Source organism: Homarus americanus, unplaced genomic scaffold, assembly GCF_018991925.1.
Source record: "Homarus americanus isolate GMGI-L3 unplaced genomic scaffold, GMGI_Hamer_2.0 scaffold21314, whole genome shotgun sequence".
Taxonomy (NCBI): Eukaryota; Metazoa; Arthropoda; class Malacostraca; order Decapoda; family Nephropidae; genus Homarus; species Homarus americanus.
This window is the reverse complement of record NW_024720811.1, coordinates 944,137-962,753: the sequence shown is the minus strand read 5'-3', so window position 1 is coordinate 962,753 and position 18,617 is coordinate 944,137. Positions and strand designations below refer to the sequence as shown.

The window sequence follows — 18,617 nt, the reverse complement described above, 5'->3', positions numbered from 1 at the left end:
ATTATTATTATAAGTTTTTAGAGTTTAGATGTTTCTGGCAGTGGTCACAGCAGCTGTTGGCAGTGTTACATTCACCCAACATCACGGAAAATCGTGTCATTATTACAAACACTAACTTAACCTGTCGTGTCTAACTTAACCTAATGTAACTTAAATAAAATACTCGATCTATCCTCATCTATCCCAACCTACCTTAACCTTATTAATAAACTTACGTGTGGACTTACGTGCGAACAGTGAAACAAAGAAACCTCCCAAAAATTAAAAAAATAAAGTAAACCTACATGGTGTCCTTATAGCATTCTTCAGATTATTATATTTTACGTGTTTTAAGCTCACACATGACTAACTACACCGCCCACATTCTCCCGAAACAGAAGGTTAAAAACTCACACCACCTGCAACAGACATTTTTGGAGGAAGCTGCCATGACATTAACTGATATTTTACAAAGTGAATATCGAGTTATGATAGGTCAACCAGTCTCAGCTGAGCATTGATAAATAAACAAAAAATTTGGCTGGGATAAATTCAAGAAAAGTTAAATTAAACTTAAACTCCGAAAATATAAACAATTTTAGCCTCAGATGATGTAAAACAATAGGTCTTTTAATTGGTATCGGGGTACAAGATCACATCTGTTGAGCACAATGTGAACCAGGTAGATATTTTCGGTGAACCAGTGAAACCTTCTCTTCGTGTTGGATAAGTTGAACCAAGTAGATACCTCATCAGGTCTTCGGGCGAGAGAGGAGAAAGAAAATATTTTTGACCCCGGTAAAAATCTGAGCCACACACGTGCATCACACACCTGAGTCCTGTAACGCACTTCTCAACCACACACCCAAGGCACACCTAAGCCACACCTGAGCCTCCTGTAACACACTTACAACATACATCTTTGTCACACACCTGCAACACACACCTAAGTTTCCTGTAACACACCTGCAACTTACATCTCAGTCTCACACACCTGCAACACAAACCTGAGTCTCCTGTAACACACATTTCAGCCACACACCTGCAACACACCTGAGACACACCCGAGTCCCCTGTACATACACCGCGCCGTCACCTCTATCTGCACGGCTTACTCCACTACCACCAAACCACAAGTTACTAACAGGCAAACTATGAAAAAAACGAGACAGGAGTTGGTACCTGATTGGTGAAAAACCTTGCCGGCTTTTGGGACGCCATCTATGTCCCTTCTGAGCAAAATGACCCCGGCAGTTCGGCTCTCACCACCGTCGGCTTCTGTTGCTCTGTCGTGACGTGATCCACTGTTCCGGCACTAACCTGTACACGAGGAATCAAAAGACCCTCTAGTTGTAACGTGTATCATTACAGCTGAGTACATTATTTTTCACCCTTGTATATATGTTTTTGTGTTTATTTTATATTAAGTATAATACTGAAAAATCACTTGCATATTTTTCACGTCCTAATATTTATACAGTGTTGGGTACTGCCTGTCAACCATGAGTGTGGTATCAACTATTCAATTAAGCCAAGTAATGCTGTAATAACTAAACCCAACAGTAAAAACAAACGAGAAAACTTTACAATACAAACAGATTGTCATTTGTTACGTAATTGGTCATGAGTTTTACAAGGTATTATAACTAAATTATTTCAACCCAAAAGCCCCTAGACACACACAGGTAAAGAAATCCTTTAAATTTTTAGATTAGAATAAAAGTAAAAGATAAAGTAAAGTAACTTAAGAAAATTGCCTTCTTGACTGCTCGGTTTCCGTAACACTTGTTGTATGTGGGTCTATGATTCACCTATAGTATTCACCCTTGTTCTTTCCCTAATACTCGATACTATATTTACATGAACCCATGGGCCTTCCTCTCACGTCACGCTACCAGGTCAGAGTATCAACGTAAGTTGTAAGAGTGCCAAGCCCTCACAGGGGGGCAGCTTGTGTTGCGCGTTCTTACAATTGATGGCCTCAGTGGTTCAGCAGTAAGTAGTAGCAACCGGCGCTCTTACAATGTAACACCCACCCGAGTCTCCTCTAACACCTGAGAGACACACCCGAGTCTCCTCTAACACCTGAGAGACACACCCGAGTCTCCTCTAACACCTGAGAGACACACCCGAGTCTCCTCTAACACCTGAGAGACACACCCGAGTCTCCTCTAACACCTGAGAGACACACCTGAGTCTCCTCTAACACCTGAGAGACACACTGAGTCTCCTCTAACACCTGAGAGACACACCCGAGTCTCCTCTAACACCTGAGAGACACACCTGAGTCTCCTCTAACACCTGAGACACACCCGAGTCTCCTCTAACACCTGAGAGACACACCTGAGTCTCCTCTAACACCTGAGAGACACACCTGAGTCTCTAACACCTGAGAGACACACCCTCCTCTAACACCTGAGAGACACACCCGAGTCTCTCCTAACACCTGAGTGAGTCTCCTCTAACACCTGAGAGACACACCCTCCTAACACCTGAGACACACCCGAGTCTCCTCTAACACCTGAGAGACACACCCGAGTCTCCTCTAACACCTGAGAGACACACCCGAGTCTCCTCTAACACCTGAGAGACACACCCGAGTCTCCTCTAACACCTGAGACACACACCTGAGTGGGTCTGGACCCCCCATTTTCATCAGAAAATTCCAATGCTTTGTCTTTAGTGCAGTAACTACTATTGACTTTAGAATATCTCCTAATATTAAGTGCACATGGCTTAAAAATGCCTTTAATGTTGATTGGACTTAAAAAAAAATCTGGGGGGTTTATAGTGTAGTGGATTCCTCCCCGACAAACGCTTGTCGCCGAGTAGCCGACTCCGCTAATTCCCCAGTGTATGCCTCGTGGTCTAGGTCAACCAGCGCCGCCTTACATGACGGAGGTCAACTATTAAGCCACTCCTACCTCCGCTATATAAGACCTGACCTCGTGGTGACCTACCGCTCTCTTTCTACTCACAGCCACCAAGCAACACCTCCTCCTCCTCCTGCCTGGCGGTCCTCGCTCCCGCCGGCGAGCATGGCGACCCACAAGCTGGTCCTCTGCTGAGCACCCTCACCAACCAGCTCTCTCTACTCAACGCTTGTAACCATGCTGCCTTCCCAGCACCAAGCTGCATTGTACATACAATACAATATGTATACAGAGAGCGCATTGTGAGTTTCCTTTCTCCATCCCATCCTGAGTGTGAACCAAACAACCCATACCCCACCAATGGTGACCCCCAGAGATTCACACTCACACAGGATGGAGGAGAAACCGATCACTCTCCCAGTCTTCAAGCAACATGGAAGACTGGCTTATCCACACAGAGGCAGCTCTCATCGGCTCTACAGCTCCTGTCTCTACACTGCAGTTTAGACACCCTAGAGCAGCACTGCTTCTCTAAGCAGAAACCAGCTCCTCTTCCTGCCCCAAGCACCACGTCCTACCGACCCCAGCACACCCGTCCTGCCTCAGACGCCGCCCTGGCCCAGCAGTACCCCCTGCCACTCCTCCTGACGCGGCCCCTGCTCCTGAGTGCGGACCCACACACCCCTCTTTTCTCCCTCAGGTACTCCCTGCTAATGTCCTGCACCCTGCTGCTGTCGTGGACCCTCCTCCGCTCCTGCTGACACAGCCCCTGCTCCTGACCCAGGCCCACACACCCCAGCAGGCGCATCTGAGGACTCTGTACCTGCCGTGAGGGAAGCACAACATTCATCGCCTCCACACACCCTTTTTCCCCCTCTCTACTCCCACAGATATTGTGTATCTAGACAAATGTCTCCTCTAGCGGCCGGCTCATCTACGCCCTCGCCGTTATGGCTCACATGTGGCATGAACCGCCCGTTCTGCCTCACATGTGCCATGCAACCCTGCAGACAACAAGTCTCCTACACCGCCTGGAGGGAAGGGGGAGTATTGTAGTGGATTCCTTCCCTACAAACGCTTGTCACTGAGTAGCCGACCCCAAGAATTCCCAGTGTATGCCTCGTGGTCTAGGTCAACCAGTGCTGCCTTACATGACAGAGGTCAACTATTAAGCCACGCCTACCTCTGCTATATAAGACCTGACCTCGTGGTGACCTACCTCTCCTCTTTCTGCCTACACCAATCAGCAAGCAACACCTCCTCCTCCTCCTCCTGCCTGGCGGCCCTCGCTCCCGCCAGCGACCATTGCGACCCACAAGCTGGTCCTCCTCTGAGCATCCTCACCAACCAGCTCTCTCTACATGATGCTTGTAACCATGCTGCCACTTCCCAGCACCAAGCTGCACTGTACATCCAATACAATATGCATACAGAGAGCACATTGTGAGTTTCCATTCTCCATCCCATCCTGAGTGTGAACCAAATATCCCGTACCCCACAATAGCGCCCCCCCCCCCACCCCCCAGCTGGGTGGGCTCGCTGTGCTTGCCAAGTTCCTCTAACCACAACTTTTTGGACCCCCTCCCCCTTTTGATATTCCTGGATCTGCCCCTGTGTAACACACATCTCACCTGAGTCACAAACCTGCAGCAAACTTTTTTGGAGTGAGGGTTGTGAACTCTTGGAACAATCTACCAGAGAGTGTTGTGACGGCACCGAGTGTGAGCTCTTTCAAGATAAGACTTGACCAACACTGGAGTGGGTTCAGGTACATTCAGGAGCCAGTGCATGCCCAGTATTTGCCAACAGTGCGTGACAGAGACTTGACCAATCACCGGGCGGCTAGCGAGCCGATCTTTTGGTGAAGAAGATAAATGAAAAGGAAAAGTAATCAGAGACGTGACCGATCGCTCAAGCGGCTAACGAGCCGATCAGTGGCGAAGAGGATAAAAGTAAAGTAAAAGCAGACAACTGTAACACACACACACCTAAAACACTTGAATCACACATAATTATCCACACACAATCTATGACTGTGGGGTGAGCATCAGGGTTGTGTGGAGTGACCAGATAAAAGGACATATTGTACAGAGTAACACAAAAGTTTGTTTCCAAAAATTTATTTATTTTAAATTTCAGAAGTGAGCAAGAGATGTGCCAGCACATGTGGCTAGGCAAGGAAGATGACGGAGGTGTGATCGACCACTCTGAGAATGTCAGAATTTACTTACTGTCACGACAATTTATTCATGTGATAATTTATGTAACGAGAATGAAGGTTAAGGAAATAGTACAGTACAGTACAGTATTATTTGATCATTTGGGAAATGATGAAGAATGTGATAAAATTAACACTCAAAAGGGATGAATTTAATTAAGAGGTGACAGTATGAGTCCACTAGTATAGTACTACATCACAGCCAGCCTGCAACTACAGTCTATACACAGTGATGACGACACCTCCTCTCTGTTTTGTTTGTTGTACTGAACAAAACAGAGCTGGGAGATCTGATAATTGTTCATCTGTCTGCAGGTTGACTTATCATCTTGGTACTAGTGGTCAGTCATAATGTAAACAAGTGTTACCACAGTGAACGGAATGGCTGGAGCCAGAGAGAGTGCATGGTGTTAGCAACATTCGACATCTGTGAGGGAGGATATGGTACCCGCGCTTTCCACTCGGCCACAAACTGCTTCATTATCCCGGTCACTTGTATGTACCTGTAAAATTACCAAATCTTTAACCCTGAGAATGTTTAATGCTATTACACACAGCAATGAACTAAGAGACAAAGACGACAATATACTGTAGTATATAACCCAGCATTATATCTAACCTAACCAAACTTAACCCAGCATTATACCAGGAAGAGTCTCGACTTACTCAATTGAATCAACAGGAATAGGATGATCTTCATATGGATCTTTGAAGAGGTTAAATAGTTGAGGCTCGTAACCGTAGTCGATGAAGTCCCAACACGAACGGAGGGTGTTGATGCCCCAGCCATGCTGTGTACTATCCTTCTCCCAATTGTACCCCACCAGATTCATTTTGTATGCCAGGTTACCTGAGGAGGAGGGAATATATTAACAGGAGCTATATTTACTACTGTACATGATGATAATAATAATAATAATAATAATCATCATGAAAAAAGTGAAAATGGGTCCCATAGGCATGACTGCCCATTAGGGACAGTGTGGGTAATACAACACCGTATGCTAAGCCTTCATTACACAAGGAGGCAACATGGCCGGTATTGCAATAGACTGCATTCCCTTCCCCAAGCTGTAAATTTAGGTACCCATTTACAGCTGGGAGAACTGTGAGTGCCGGGGGATCGAACCATTAGCCCATGGCACAGGATGGCAAACGCTGTATCCACTTGACTGCTGCACATAAAATAATAAAATATTTGTGAGGTAAATTTGTCATTCAGGTTCACATTTGGATTGGCATGTATATACTGTATGTAGACAATGCAGGTACTGTATGCATTTCACTATGTACTTTATATAGTACCTGCAGGTATAGCAGTATATGGTGTACATAGACCATGGAGGGTTCTGCCTTAAACACTCGTTACCTCAATCAGGTTAAAGTTACCCGGAGTTGAACTACTTATTACCTGGATCACATTACAGTTACCTGAAGTGAGTCTGACAGAATGTATCTCGTGACCACAGTGGTGTATTAGTGTGCGGGACGGCGGATGTTCCCCTTTGGTCAGTAAGTTAGCGATGCTCACACCGTCCAGTTCCTGCGAGGGAGATTAAAGATGCAGTGAAACCTCTATTTAAAGGAATACTGTACTGTATATGGTGAAGAAAGTCCACTATGTCAAGGGTCCTTTAGATGTGAAACCTCCATATAGCGAACTACATGGAGAGAGAGGGAGAAGTCCGTTATATGGAGGTTTCAATTGTAGGTTTTTTCACTCCTAGAAGTTGCTGATGGATGGCCTCAATAAGTTACCGTACAGACTCTGCCTTCAGTCACTCGATGTAAGGATGCAATCAAGTAAGTAACATGACTCCTCATCTTTCATCAATTATCATCGTTACCTCTCATCATCACCACTTATTACCTCTCATCACCACTTATTACCTCTCATCATCACCACTTATTACCTCTCATCATCACCACTTATTACCTCTCATCATCACCACTTATTACCTCTCATCATCACCACTTATTACCTCTCATCATCACCACTCATCACCACCAGTACACTACACCAGTTATCTCACAGTACAGTAAGTCCTCGCTTAACGTCGTGGTTCTGTTCCTGAAAACTGCAACGTTAACGGAAACAACGTCAGCGGAATCAATTTTCCCCATAAGAAATAGGTAAAATAAGGGAGTTATGTTCCTGAGCCTCCCTTTGCCCCATGAAATACATTACATGAAATACATGGACGGAGGTGGTGGAGCGGAGGAGGAGGGCGGGAGCGGAGGAGGAGGGTGGGGAGTCACTGAGACCTGGTGGGTGGCTCCTTCTCCTGGTTTAAAACTTCCATTTTCGTAGCAAGGCTAATGGTCTTACGTTGCTTCTTCACAACACTAGCAGTAGCACTTGATGGGCACTTGGAAGCCATTTCGAATTGGTAGAGTACAGTATTAAGAGCAAAAACACTTAAGCATGCACGAATGCTGTAGAAGCCTAACAAAGACTGACGCTAGTGAGAGGTAGTGTGCCAAGACGAGAGAGGGTAATGCGCCGTAAAACGTAGCTTGTGACAATGCAGAAAAAGACGTTATATTCAGTCGTTGGGACGTTAACCGAATTATTGGTATCTAAAGAGTAGCGACGTTATAACGAAACAACATTATCGGGGGCAATGTTAAACGAGGACTTACTGTACAGAACAAGGGAGGAAAGAATAACTGAAGTCTTGTATAATTCTGATTTTTAAGTAAGAGAACTAAAATCAAGGTGTACAATGACTCAATGGGCCTCTGATGTGCTGTACCCTGGTGTAAGATGGTGAAGGTTGGTGGAGGTGTTCGGTTATGTAGTTGATCTTTATGCTTGAGAAAACTTCAGTTAAGGAATCATTTCATTGTACAACATAAGGTGAGCAGGAGTTGGCCAGTGACTGTGTGAGGCACCACTACAATAAACACCTTACACACGGAAAACATCCATCAGTTAGGTCAACATAAGGCAGCATTATGGCGGATTGGACACAACCAACTGACTTAATACAGACAGGTATTATACGTACTCTGGGAGGCAGGTGAGGGAGAAGGTCAGGCAGGGGAGGGAGGCCAGCCAGGTCAAGGATGGTGGGCATCATGTCCAGGAGAGAGGTAGGGGCATCTCCTATTACCCCAGCAGGGATGTGACCTGACCAGCGATAGATTCCTGGCACACGGATCCCACCCTCGGCACTACCCATTCTCTTGCCGCCTGTAATTTGGTCGTTAATATTTCCATTAGCTTTATCAAGTTAATTATTATGTTTGTATTGTACATCTTTTGTCAAGTTGTGTTAGCTGCTGTATGTGTGTGAGCCACCAACTCATACACTTGAGTGCAGAGACTTCAGCCCTTGCATACAATGATGTAAGCCCTTGAGTATGGTGGCTTCACACTTTGAATATGATAGTGTTAACCAATTCACCACGCATGATGATATTGTATTCATTGGGTTAATTTACTGTTCTCAAGGAGTGTTGAAGTTACTGACCCTTGAAGCGTCCATTGTAGCCTCCCACACGCTGACCGTCCTGACCCACAACCTCCAGGTCGCCCCCGTGGTCAGAGAGGAAGTACACGAGCGTATTCTGGTCGAGGCTGTGTTCTTTGAGGGCAGCCATGATCCTTCCAACTCCAGCATCCATTTCTTCAACGTTATCACCATACCTGTAACAACGAGAGCATAGTGAGTTTGTTACCACCATAATATGTAATTACGAGATCAATGTGTGTGTGTGTGTTGTGTTTCTACTCGGTATGTCCAGGCTCTTGTGCTGTATGTACCTGAAGATATTCCACAATGATGTAATCCGGTCTTTAAGGAGTTCCGTCACACTCGGTTCCGGAGTGTGACTGAGTAATTCCCTTTGAGGTGTTTATGAACTTTTATTAAATCATCCATTTGTCCTGAACCAATATTTACTAATTAAGGAGAAAATCCAACCTACACAGCTATGAGAATCTGGGCCCAGTACATGTAGTGACCATCTACACTAACACTTTTGATTTCAGACTTTTTAATGAAAATTTTGTCCTCCGGTGTTGGCAGGTGCCAGGGGAGGTAATTGCCAGAGGAAATGTGTTGAAATCATGAATGAAGTCAAAGCGGTCATTTTAAGGAAAACCAAACCGTTCGCATATGGAGAACTATAATGGGTACTGGCGTTATGAACTGACCAATGAGGTATATGTCTGAATATACAATAAAGTTGATCAGATGGAGATGATGAAATAAAATGAGAAGATTAGTGAAGGAGTAACCACCATCACCCTAACGTATTGAGTGAAAAAGGAAGAGAAAGAAAATAAGGAGAGAACAAAAAAGAACAAGAATAATATGAAGACATATAAAAATAAATCTCGTTACAATAAAATATAAAAATAAATCTCGTTACAATAAAAGTGAAGAACTAAACCCACCTTCCGTGTTTGCTGCGTCCCGCCATCTCTGGGGCCGAGAACATGGGCGTGTGGACGTGAGCAAAGGAGTGGTAGAGGAAGAAGGGGCGCTGGTCTTGTGCATGGTCGGCGATGAACCTAACGGAGTGGTCCACCAGGAGCTGTGAGAGACCCTCCAGCTTCAGTGGCTGCTCCACCACCCGGTCATTGTGCATCACCAGACCGTTCATGTGTTGGTCCATCCAAGGGGACACCTGTGTTAACCGTGCCATTATACGACTGTTAACAGTGACAATAACTGTGTATATAACTGTTAATGTAACAATGTGTAACTGTTAACCATGACATAATATACAGTAATTATTAATCAAGACCATAATATAACTGTTAATCATGACAATATATACAGTAACTGTTAACCATAACAATAAGAGTATACAGTATAGTCTGGTTTTACGCGGTTAATTAAACCCATGGAGGTCCGCGTCTAAAGTGAAATGCATAAAAAAAATAAGAGAACCTATGGGATTACAGTAATTGAAATAGAGACTGGGCCGACCGCCAGACTACCCTTTTTTTGGCTATCACAGACACAATACTGTACAGTGTAGTAAAAATAACATCTTAATTTTATGATGGTATGCACACACAATTAATATATAAGAGAAATATCAATAATATTCATTTTTTTAACACTTACGTTAGTAGAAGAGATGGCTGGGCACACGGGGATGGGGGGTTGGTTCCGAGGCAGATTATTGGCCCTCACCTGTCTCTCTATCCACCAAAGAGGCTAGCAGGGCCTCCTTGTCAAACCCCTCGAAGTCCACATCCTCACTATCACTGACTTGGGCTGGCTGTAGTGGTTGAGGGGTAAAGAACTCGGTGATGTTTTGTTGACGGCTAGCATTGATGTGGTCGTGATACAGCTGAACATAACATAGGGCTCCTGGCTTTCAACAGATGGTTATTAGACACTTCGTGGCGATGATTGACTGGGTCTTTGGCAAGAATGAGCTTCATTCTCTCGGCTAACTCGATGACTTCCTTCACATCAGCATGTGTTAGTTTCTGCTCTTGTTGTTCTGTAACACCTCGCTGCTCACTGATGTCATCATCTTCCAACATCTCGTCTGCAGTCACCTCAGGTTGCCTGATTACCTCCAGGATGTCGTCGTCGGTGGTCTCGGAGAAGCCTGCAGCTCTAACACCCTGTGCAGCCTCTTTTGCATTCTCCAATGCTACAGCAACAGACCGAGCCTCGCAGTAGCCATTATGTAGAAAGAAAAAAAAAACACTGGTTCCTGAGCACAAGTGAATATACACGGAGACAGTGAGACTGACGCGGCGGTGGAGAGGGAGGGTGGCGGGGGTGGCAAGGAGGAGGTGTGTGGGTGGTAAGGATATGTGGCCCAATCACAGTCCGCGACGTCACCGGCACGAGTCTGACGTCAGCGGTGACATCAGCGCCCAGCACCTTGCCCCGCCGCTTGCCGCGTATATGATGCCATTTACTGCGTAAATAATAATTATCGCTTCTGGACAGGTGCCGCGTAAATGGCCGTCCGCGTATAAAATATCCGCTTAAACCCAGACTATACTGTATAACTGTTAACCATAACAATATATAACTGTTAACCATGACAATAATATAAGGGCACACTAACCTTCCACCATCTTGCAGTATGGAAGCGGTAGTGGGTGTGCAGGAACCAGCTGGTGGAGAGGGCGAGCGTCACCACCCCTATGCACACGGCAATTGTCCTTCGACGCCACCGCAGCCAGCACAGCGTCAGGGCATTAACCACCCACAATGATAACAGCATCTGGGGACACAAATATATGCTGTGTTTACAGAGTCCCTTGAGGTTTGTGTTTACCGTACAGACTCCCTTGAAGTTTGTGTTTACAGAGTCCCTTGAAGTTTGTGTTTAGAAAGTCCCTTGAAGTTTGTGTTTACAGAGTCCTTTGAAGTAAGGAGGCACATCATATGTCCCAACGGGATGAAGAAACTGCACTATTTGAGACTGAATGTGAGAAGGACCTAGGTGTGTATGTTGACAATGACCTGAAGTTCTCGGGCCATTGCGAGAAGAAGGTAAATCAGGCAAATAAATTATTGGGTCTTATAAGAAGGTCGTTCAGATATCTAGACAGTCCGTTCCTCGTAACGATCTTGAAGAGTGAAGTGCTTCCCCATCTGGAATACTGTCACCCCGTCTGGTCCCCGAGATATGCTAGGGACTGTCAGTTGGTTGAAAATGTTCAGAGGAGGGCCACCAGACTGGTGCCTGCACTTCGGCACCTCAGCTACCCTGAGAGATTGGAGTGCCTGAACTTGCCTAGCTTATACTATAGACGGGCAAGGGGTGACCTAGTTGAGGTGTATAAGCATCTCAGGGGGCACTACTCAGTCGAGTGTCCTTACTTGGAGCTGGCGGACACTCGCCCCACAAGGGGTCACAGCTCAAGATTGAAGAAGCCGCAGGTTCAGAAAACTGTGAGAGCAAAATTCTTTCGGAGTGAGAGTTGTGAACTCTTGGAACAATCTACCAGAAAGTGTTGTGACGGCACCGAGTGTGAGCTCTTTCAAGACAAGACTTGATCAACACTGGAACGGGTTCAGGTACATTCAGAAGCCAGTGCATGCCCAGTACTTGCCAACAGTGCATAACAGAAACGTGACCGATCGCCCAAGTGGCTAATGAGTCGATCATTTGGTGAAGAGGATAAAAGAAAGGGAAAAGTAACAGAGACGTGACCAATTGCCCAAGCGGCTAACGAGTCGATCAGTGGTGAAGAGGATAAAAGCTAAAAAAAAGAAAGCACTGTTCACTCTAACTAAAGTCATTTTTCCTCATTTCCAGTTTATAATACAGTTGGACAGTTCCTGACTGTTTCCTGATGTAGTATGTGTAGTGTAGTTTCCTGGTGTAGGCTACAAACATAAATCACATAATAAATATTGAAAGAAATTAGTTAAAACATCACCATACATCAGCAACAAGACTCATAATCAATTACCTGTACTGTAAAATACACTTTGATTTGAGCCTTAGCTAGAAAGGGTAGAAACAGTATATATACCTGGTAGAAGCGGTCCTCCAAGGGGAATATCCAGAAGGGGTGGGAACCTGCTATGTCTTCAATAAGGGTGAAAGGAATGCCATAGAAAGACTGGAAGCCATGTTGTTGGGGCCCCCGACACCCACGTCCCAGCAGCCCGCACCTCATGCCCAGATGCCACTTGCCTGAGGGTGTGATGTAAGTCTCATTATCTATGCACCCCAAAACTTAGAAAATAAAATACAAAACTGAACTTTAAAGGAAAGCTTCCAATTTTATCTCCTCTCATTACTACTACTACTGTACTCAGAATGGCTACTACTACTGTACTCAGAATGGCTACTACTTGCATTATGTTTATTCTAGACATTGTCTATTATGCAAACAAACCACTAATTATGTATGAAGGAGAAAATGACACAGTATATTCTTAGATTAGGCTAGGCCAAGGATCACTTCTACATCATGGGAATAAACCTTTCAGAGTTGTGTATCCCAGAAGGTCATCGTTAAATGCCTGAGTGTGATACAGTACATACCAACAGCAGCTGTGGTGTAGTTGGCAGCGCTGAGGGCATTAGCGAGGGTCACTTCGTCCACAGGGAGTCCAACTTTACTGGCGACGTGTACCACGACCGGTGGTGTGCTCTTGTCTCCCACCAGACCTGTGATGTGTGTGGGTGTTACTACAGCAGCACTTACTTCCTACAGGTGTCTGATGTTTATACATGTAATAGTTTTTCATTAAAATTCCGTTACAGTACACTCTTTATAATACAATGATGTATCATGTATGTATGTTAACATATACCAACATTTACTGTTAAATTTTGCCAACAACCACACAAGTTACCATAGCGTGCTGGGTAGCGGGCAGTGAGCAGGGCAGCACGACTGGGGGTACAGAGTGCAGATGCAGCGAGATGATGGGTGAGCCGTATGCCCTCACTCGCCACCCTGCCGGGGCGACAAACACACACACACACACACAAAAACACTTGGTTTGAGAAATAAATGGCTAACAATACAGTACAGTACTTTTAATTTAAGTTTACACGAGAAATAAATTCAAAAATTAAATTTGAATGAAGATATAATTTTATGATTATTGTAATTAAGGTTTATGATGGTAATGATTGAACTCTCCCAACTACCACTAATTAACATCTTGAGATCAGCTCAGAGGTCATAAAATTGGCCTCATACTATTTATTGGAAACTGTGAAAGTGGTATCAAGAGCTGTGGTCTGACCCCTCAAGTACCAGCACCACTACCACCATACCTGTCTATGTTTGGGGTGTTGATGGTGGTGTTACCGTAGCACCCAAGGTCCCCAATGCCCAGGTCGTCTGCAATCAGCACCACCACATTTGGTCGACGCTCTTGTTGCTTCAGCTGTTGTGGATGTTGTTTTGTTTGTTGCTGTTCTTGTTTCTCCTCCACCTCCTCCTGCTGTGGCTCCTGGTGTTGTTGGCCATCACCCAGCACCACCACGACTGCCCACATCACCACCACCATCAACGCCCATATCCACACCCTCGCCATCTTGCCTGTGAGGGAAAGTTCATCAGACTAAATAAGATATTATATACACTACATACTCCACAAGCAGTGACAGAGCAGTTACGACCCTGGGCCGGCAGTACATATAGTTATCAGGTTCATCTTCCATTTGTGACCACAATGTGAGAGTCACAGTGTACCCCATGAAAGGCTGAAAATCAAACTGGAAGGGAACGGAATTCGGGGAAATGTCCTAGCGTGGATAGAAGACTTTCTACATGACCACAAGCAGTGTGTGGTGATTAATGGCACGAAATCATCATCCGTACCTGTCACAAGTGGGGTACTGTAGTGGATTTCTCCCCTACAAACGCTGTTTGTCGCTGAGTAGCCGACCCCACGAATTCTCCAGTGGATGCCTCATGGTCTAGGTCAACCAGCGCCGCCATACATCACGGAAGTCAACTACTAAGCCACGCCAACCCCCGCTATTTAAGACCTGACCTCGTGGTGATCTCGCTCTTCTTCTAGCTACAGCCGCAGCAAGCTACACCTCCTCCTCCGCCGCTGCCTGGCGGCCCTCGCTCCCGCCGTCGAGCATGGCGACCCACAAGCTGTCCTCTGAGCACCCTCACCAACCAGCTCTCTCTACTCAACGCTTGTAACCATGCTGTCTTCCCAGCACAAAGCTGCATTGTACATCCAATACAACATGTATACAGTGAGCACATTGTGAGTTTCCTTTCTCCATCCCATACTGAGTGTGAACCAAACAACCTGTTCCTCACAAATGGTGACCCCCGGAGATTCGCACTCACACAGGATGGAGGAGAAACAGATCACTCTCCCAGTCTCCAAGCAACATGGAAGACTGGCTTATCCACACAGAGGCAGCTCTCATCGGCTCTACAGCTACTGTCTCTAAACCGCAGGTTAGACACCCTAGAGCAGCTCTGCTACTCTAAGCAGACAGCCGCTCCTCTTCCTGCCCCAAGCACCATGTCCTACCGACCCCAACACACCCGTCCTGCCTCAGACGCCGCCCCGGCCCAGCAGTACCCCCTGCCGCTTCTCTTGACGCAGCCCCTGCTCCTGAGTGCGGACCCACACACCCCTCTTTTCTCCCTCAGGTACTCCCTGCTAATGTCCTGCACCCTGCTGCTGTCGTGGACCCAGCTGCTGTCACGAGCCCTCATCCGCTTCTGCTGACGCAGCCCCTGCTCCTGACCCAGGCCCACACGCCCCAGCAGGCGCATCTGACGACTCTGTACCTGCCGTGAGGGAAGCACAACATTCATCGCCTCCACACACCCTTTTTCTCCCTCTCTACTCCCACAGATATTGTGTATCTAGACAGTTGTCTCTAGCGACCGGCTCATCCACGCCATCGCCGTTGTCTCACATGAGGCATGCACCGCCCGTTCTGCCTCACATGTGCTATGCAACCCTGCAGACAACAAGTCTCCTACACTGCCTGGAGGGAAGGAGGGAGTATTGTAGTGGATTTCTCCCCTACAAACTCTGTTTGTCGCTGAGTAGCCGACCCCACGAATTCTCCAGTGGATGCCTCATGGGCTAGGTCAACCAGCCCCGCCATACATCACGGAGGTCAACTACTAAGCCACGCCTACCCCCGCTATTTAAGACCTGACCTCGTGGTGAGCTCTCTCTTTCTACCTCCATCAACCAGCAAGCAACACGTCCTCCTCCTCCTCCGCCGCTGCCTAGCGGCCCTCGCTCCCGCCGGCGAGCATGGCGACCCACAAGCTGTCCTCCTCTGAGCACCCTCACCAACCAGCTCTCTCTACATCACGCTTGTAACCACGCTGCCACTTCCCAGCACCAAGCTGCATTGTACATCCAATACAACATGTATACAGAGAGCACATTGTGAGTTTCCTTTCTCCATCCCATCCTGAGTGAGAACACCAAACAAATGTTACCCCACAGTACCACATGGGAGCATATTGGGCCCGCTGTTGTTTGTTTGTTTCATAAATGACATGCCTGACGTTGTACACTCCTCCACACAAATGTTTGCCGATGACGCCAAGTTATTTCGGAAAGTCAAGAACCAAGCGGACTGAGAAGAGCTGCAGAAGGATCTCTGTGGGCTCCAGGACTGGTCAAAGAAATGGCTGCTGAGATTCAATGTCACGAAGTGTAAGAGGATGCACCTGTGGCGTACCAACGGTAAGGTGGCGCATCATATGTCCCAACGGGATGAAGAAACTGCACAAGTTGAGACTGAATGTGAGAAGGACCTAGGTGTGTACATCACACTTGTAACCACGCTGCAATTTCTAAGCACCAAGCTGCACTGTACAGTCGGAAACCATAATCTCTAGCCCACCTGGGTCGGTGCTGGAGGTTAGTACAGCGTCCTTTCTGGAAGGGGGCCCACTCTATCACCAGGCAACACACGCACAAACACACAGTCCTCGTGATAGTTAGACTGGGCCCCCGTCCAGAAGGGACGCTGTGCTAACCTCCAGCACCGACCCAGGTGGGCTAGAGATTATGGTTTCCGACTGTACATCCAATACAATATATAAACAGAGAGCACATTGTGAGTTTCCTTTCTCCATCCCATCCTGAGTGTGAGACAACATCTCGAAATCCCACAAGGTGTCTGCCAATCTGGTGGTTTTGTTTTTTCTTTATTACAATGAACAAATCTGCCGTGATAACTTATTGGAATCCTGGTCCCTTGGCTGGCGAAATCAAGGACAGATGCTGTAATTCGTTATTGCTCAACAACAGTATTACCAAGGACAAGGCAGAGCAGCCATGCCTCTGCCTTGATTTCGTCAGCCAAGGGATCTGGATTCCCATAAGTTATCACGGCAGATTTGTTCATTGTAATCGAGATAAAACAAAACCATCAGTGTGTGACTCATTAAGTGGGAATAATAATTTAATTAAATCTTAAAACAAAACAGCACAGGCATCTTCACCTTGTCGAAATAACTTTTTTTTGCTATAACTTAATGGAACTTCGCTCATATTTAGTAAACTTTGCTCAGTTCTATTAAAGACTCCCTCCACTACCAAAACCAACCCACCCATCTGGTCATTAAGGTTTGTAACAGTGGCAGGTCCGGGGGCTAAAGAGGCTCACTGTACTGCATTACACAGAGCATTAAAATAAAATTCATACTTTAACTGTCTGTTCCCACTGAACCTTGGGGGTTAAACCGCTTTGTGTGGTGTGTGTGTGTGTGTGTTCTGGAGTCGGGTCAAGCTTAGTACGTACTTGCCAACAGTGTGTAACAATCGTGACCGACCGCCCCAGTGGCTAACTATCCGATCAGAAGAAGATAAAGTATATAGTGTAATAATAAAGTTATTGTCGGGTGAAAACTGCCGCCCACCAGCCTCCCATACTACAACATCCTTGATCTATTCATGGTCAACGATGTTACTTAAATAATCCCTATAGGGTGGCGACACACAAACACATTGATAATTTGTGTTCACACCTCTTTTTATTACACTAATAAAAAGGCTTTTGCAAACGATCCTCTCCCCTGTTATAAATCACACAAGTTTATATATATATATATATATATATATATATATATATATATATATATATATATATATATATATATACATACATACATATACATATAATACAGAGAGAGATATATTTTAATACACTACTTTGGTCTATAAACGGGCGAGCTTTACAATTTTCCTATTTCCTACGTCTGGCAAGCCGGCAGCAATTAATTCAATGTTCAGAGTTCCTCCTGAAATACAGCCAAATAACAATGACTGGTGAATCTCCTCCTCTCTTACACAGACTAGTAGTATTATATCAAAGAAACACACTCTATAGCCATCGAAGAATTTATACTTTTCAGCCTTTCAGGGGAATCCCAGGGCCTGTTATAGATCACTGGAAAAACACATACACTAACTACAACTTCAGTCTTGTCTATTTTAACTTCAGTATATGTATAACTCGGCCTGTGTCACTTCCTGAAACTGTAATGATCAACACCTTTCACTTGTGGTTTTCGAATGTACATAGTTTGATTCTGGATGATAATTGAGAGTTAAAGCAGGTAAACTAGAATGCTGCTAGACCAAGGACACTGTTCACTCACCTGTTGACTCCTGGACGGCAGGACCTGAACTGGGTACACTGCTGCTGCCTCCACTATCTGGTTTTTTTTGTTACTGGTGGTTCACATTCTGAAGGATCATTCTCACATTAAATCTCTTGCACGACTCAGTCTCGGGGAGATGAAAATAATGTCCAGGCAGTAAAGAATACCTGGGTAGTTGTATTTTTCTTTACCAATTAGGTCGAATTTTAAATAATATATGGTTACAAGGGCACAAAAGCTTCTCAGGTCATAGTACAAGGCAGAAATTACAGCTATGAAGGGTTGTAGTTAAAACTAAGGTTATCCCAATACCTAAAAGAGATTCTTGGCTTTACATCATCGCTAAGCACACACACTGCCCCAGGTGGACAGTCAGTGTATCAATTTATGTAGTTTTGTTAGGTATTATAAGTAAACTGATAATTATTCACATTATAACAAAATTAAAAAATATATATAGTATTTACCGAGCCCC

At 45.5% G+C, this 18,617-nt stretch overlaps 1 protein-coding gene across 1 annotated transcript; it reads right to left on the bottom strand.

Annotated features, from left to right (window-relative positions):
- Window positions 1-4,956: 4,956 nt before the first annotated feature.
- Window positions 4,957-18,275, bottom strand: LOC121861197 (arylsulfatase H-like). Its single transcript, XM_042358794.1, has 12 exons — window positions 18,140-18,275; window positions 13,804-14,071; window positions 13,374-13,477; window positions 13,060-13,185; window positions 12,542-12,705; window positions 11,122-11,280; window positions 9,476-9,708; window positions 8,547-8,722; window positions 8,082-8,266; window positions 6,502-6,613; window positions 5,737-5,920; window positions 4,957-5,573 (listed from the first exon to the last, which is right to left on the bottom strand). The coding sequence occupies exons 2-12, from the start codon at window positions 14,064-14,066 to the stop codon at window positions 5,435-5,437; spliced, it is 1,845 nt and encodes a 614-aa protein (XP_042214728.1). The 5' UTR covers window positions 14,067-14,071; window positions 18,140-18,275; the 3' UTR covers window positions 4,957-5,434.
- Window positions 18,276-18,617: the final 342 nt, after the last annotated feature.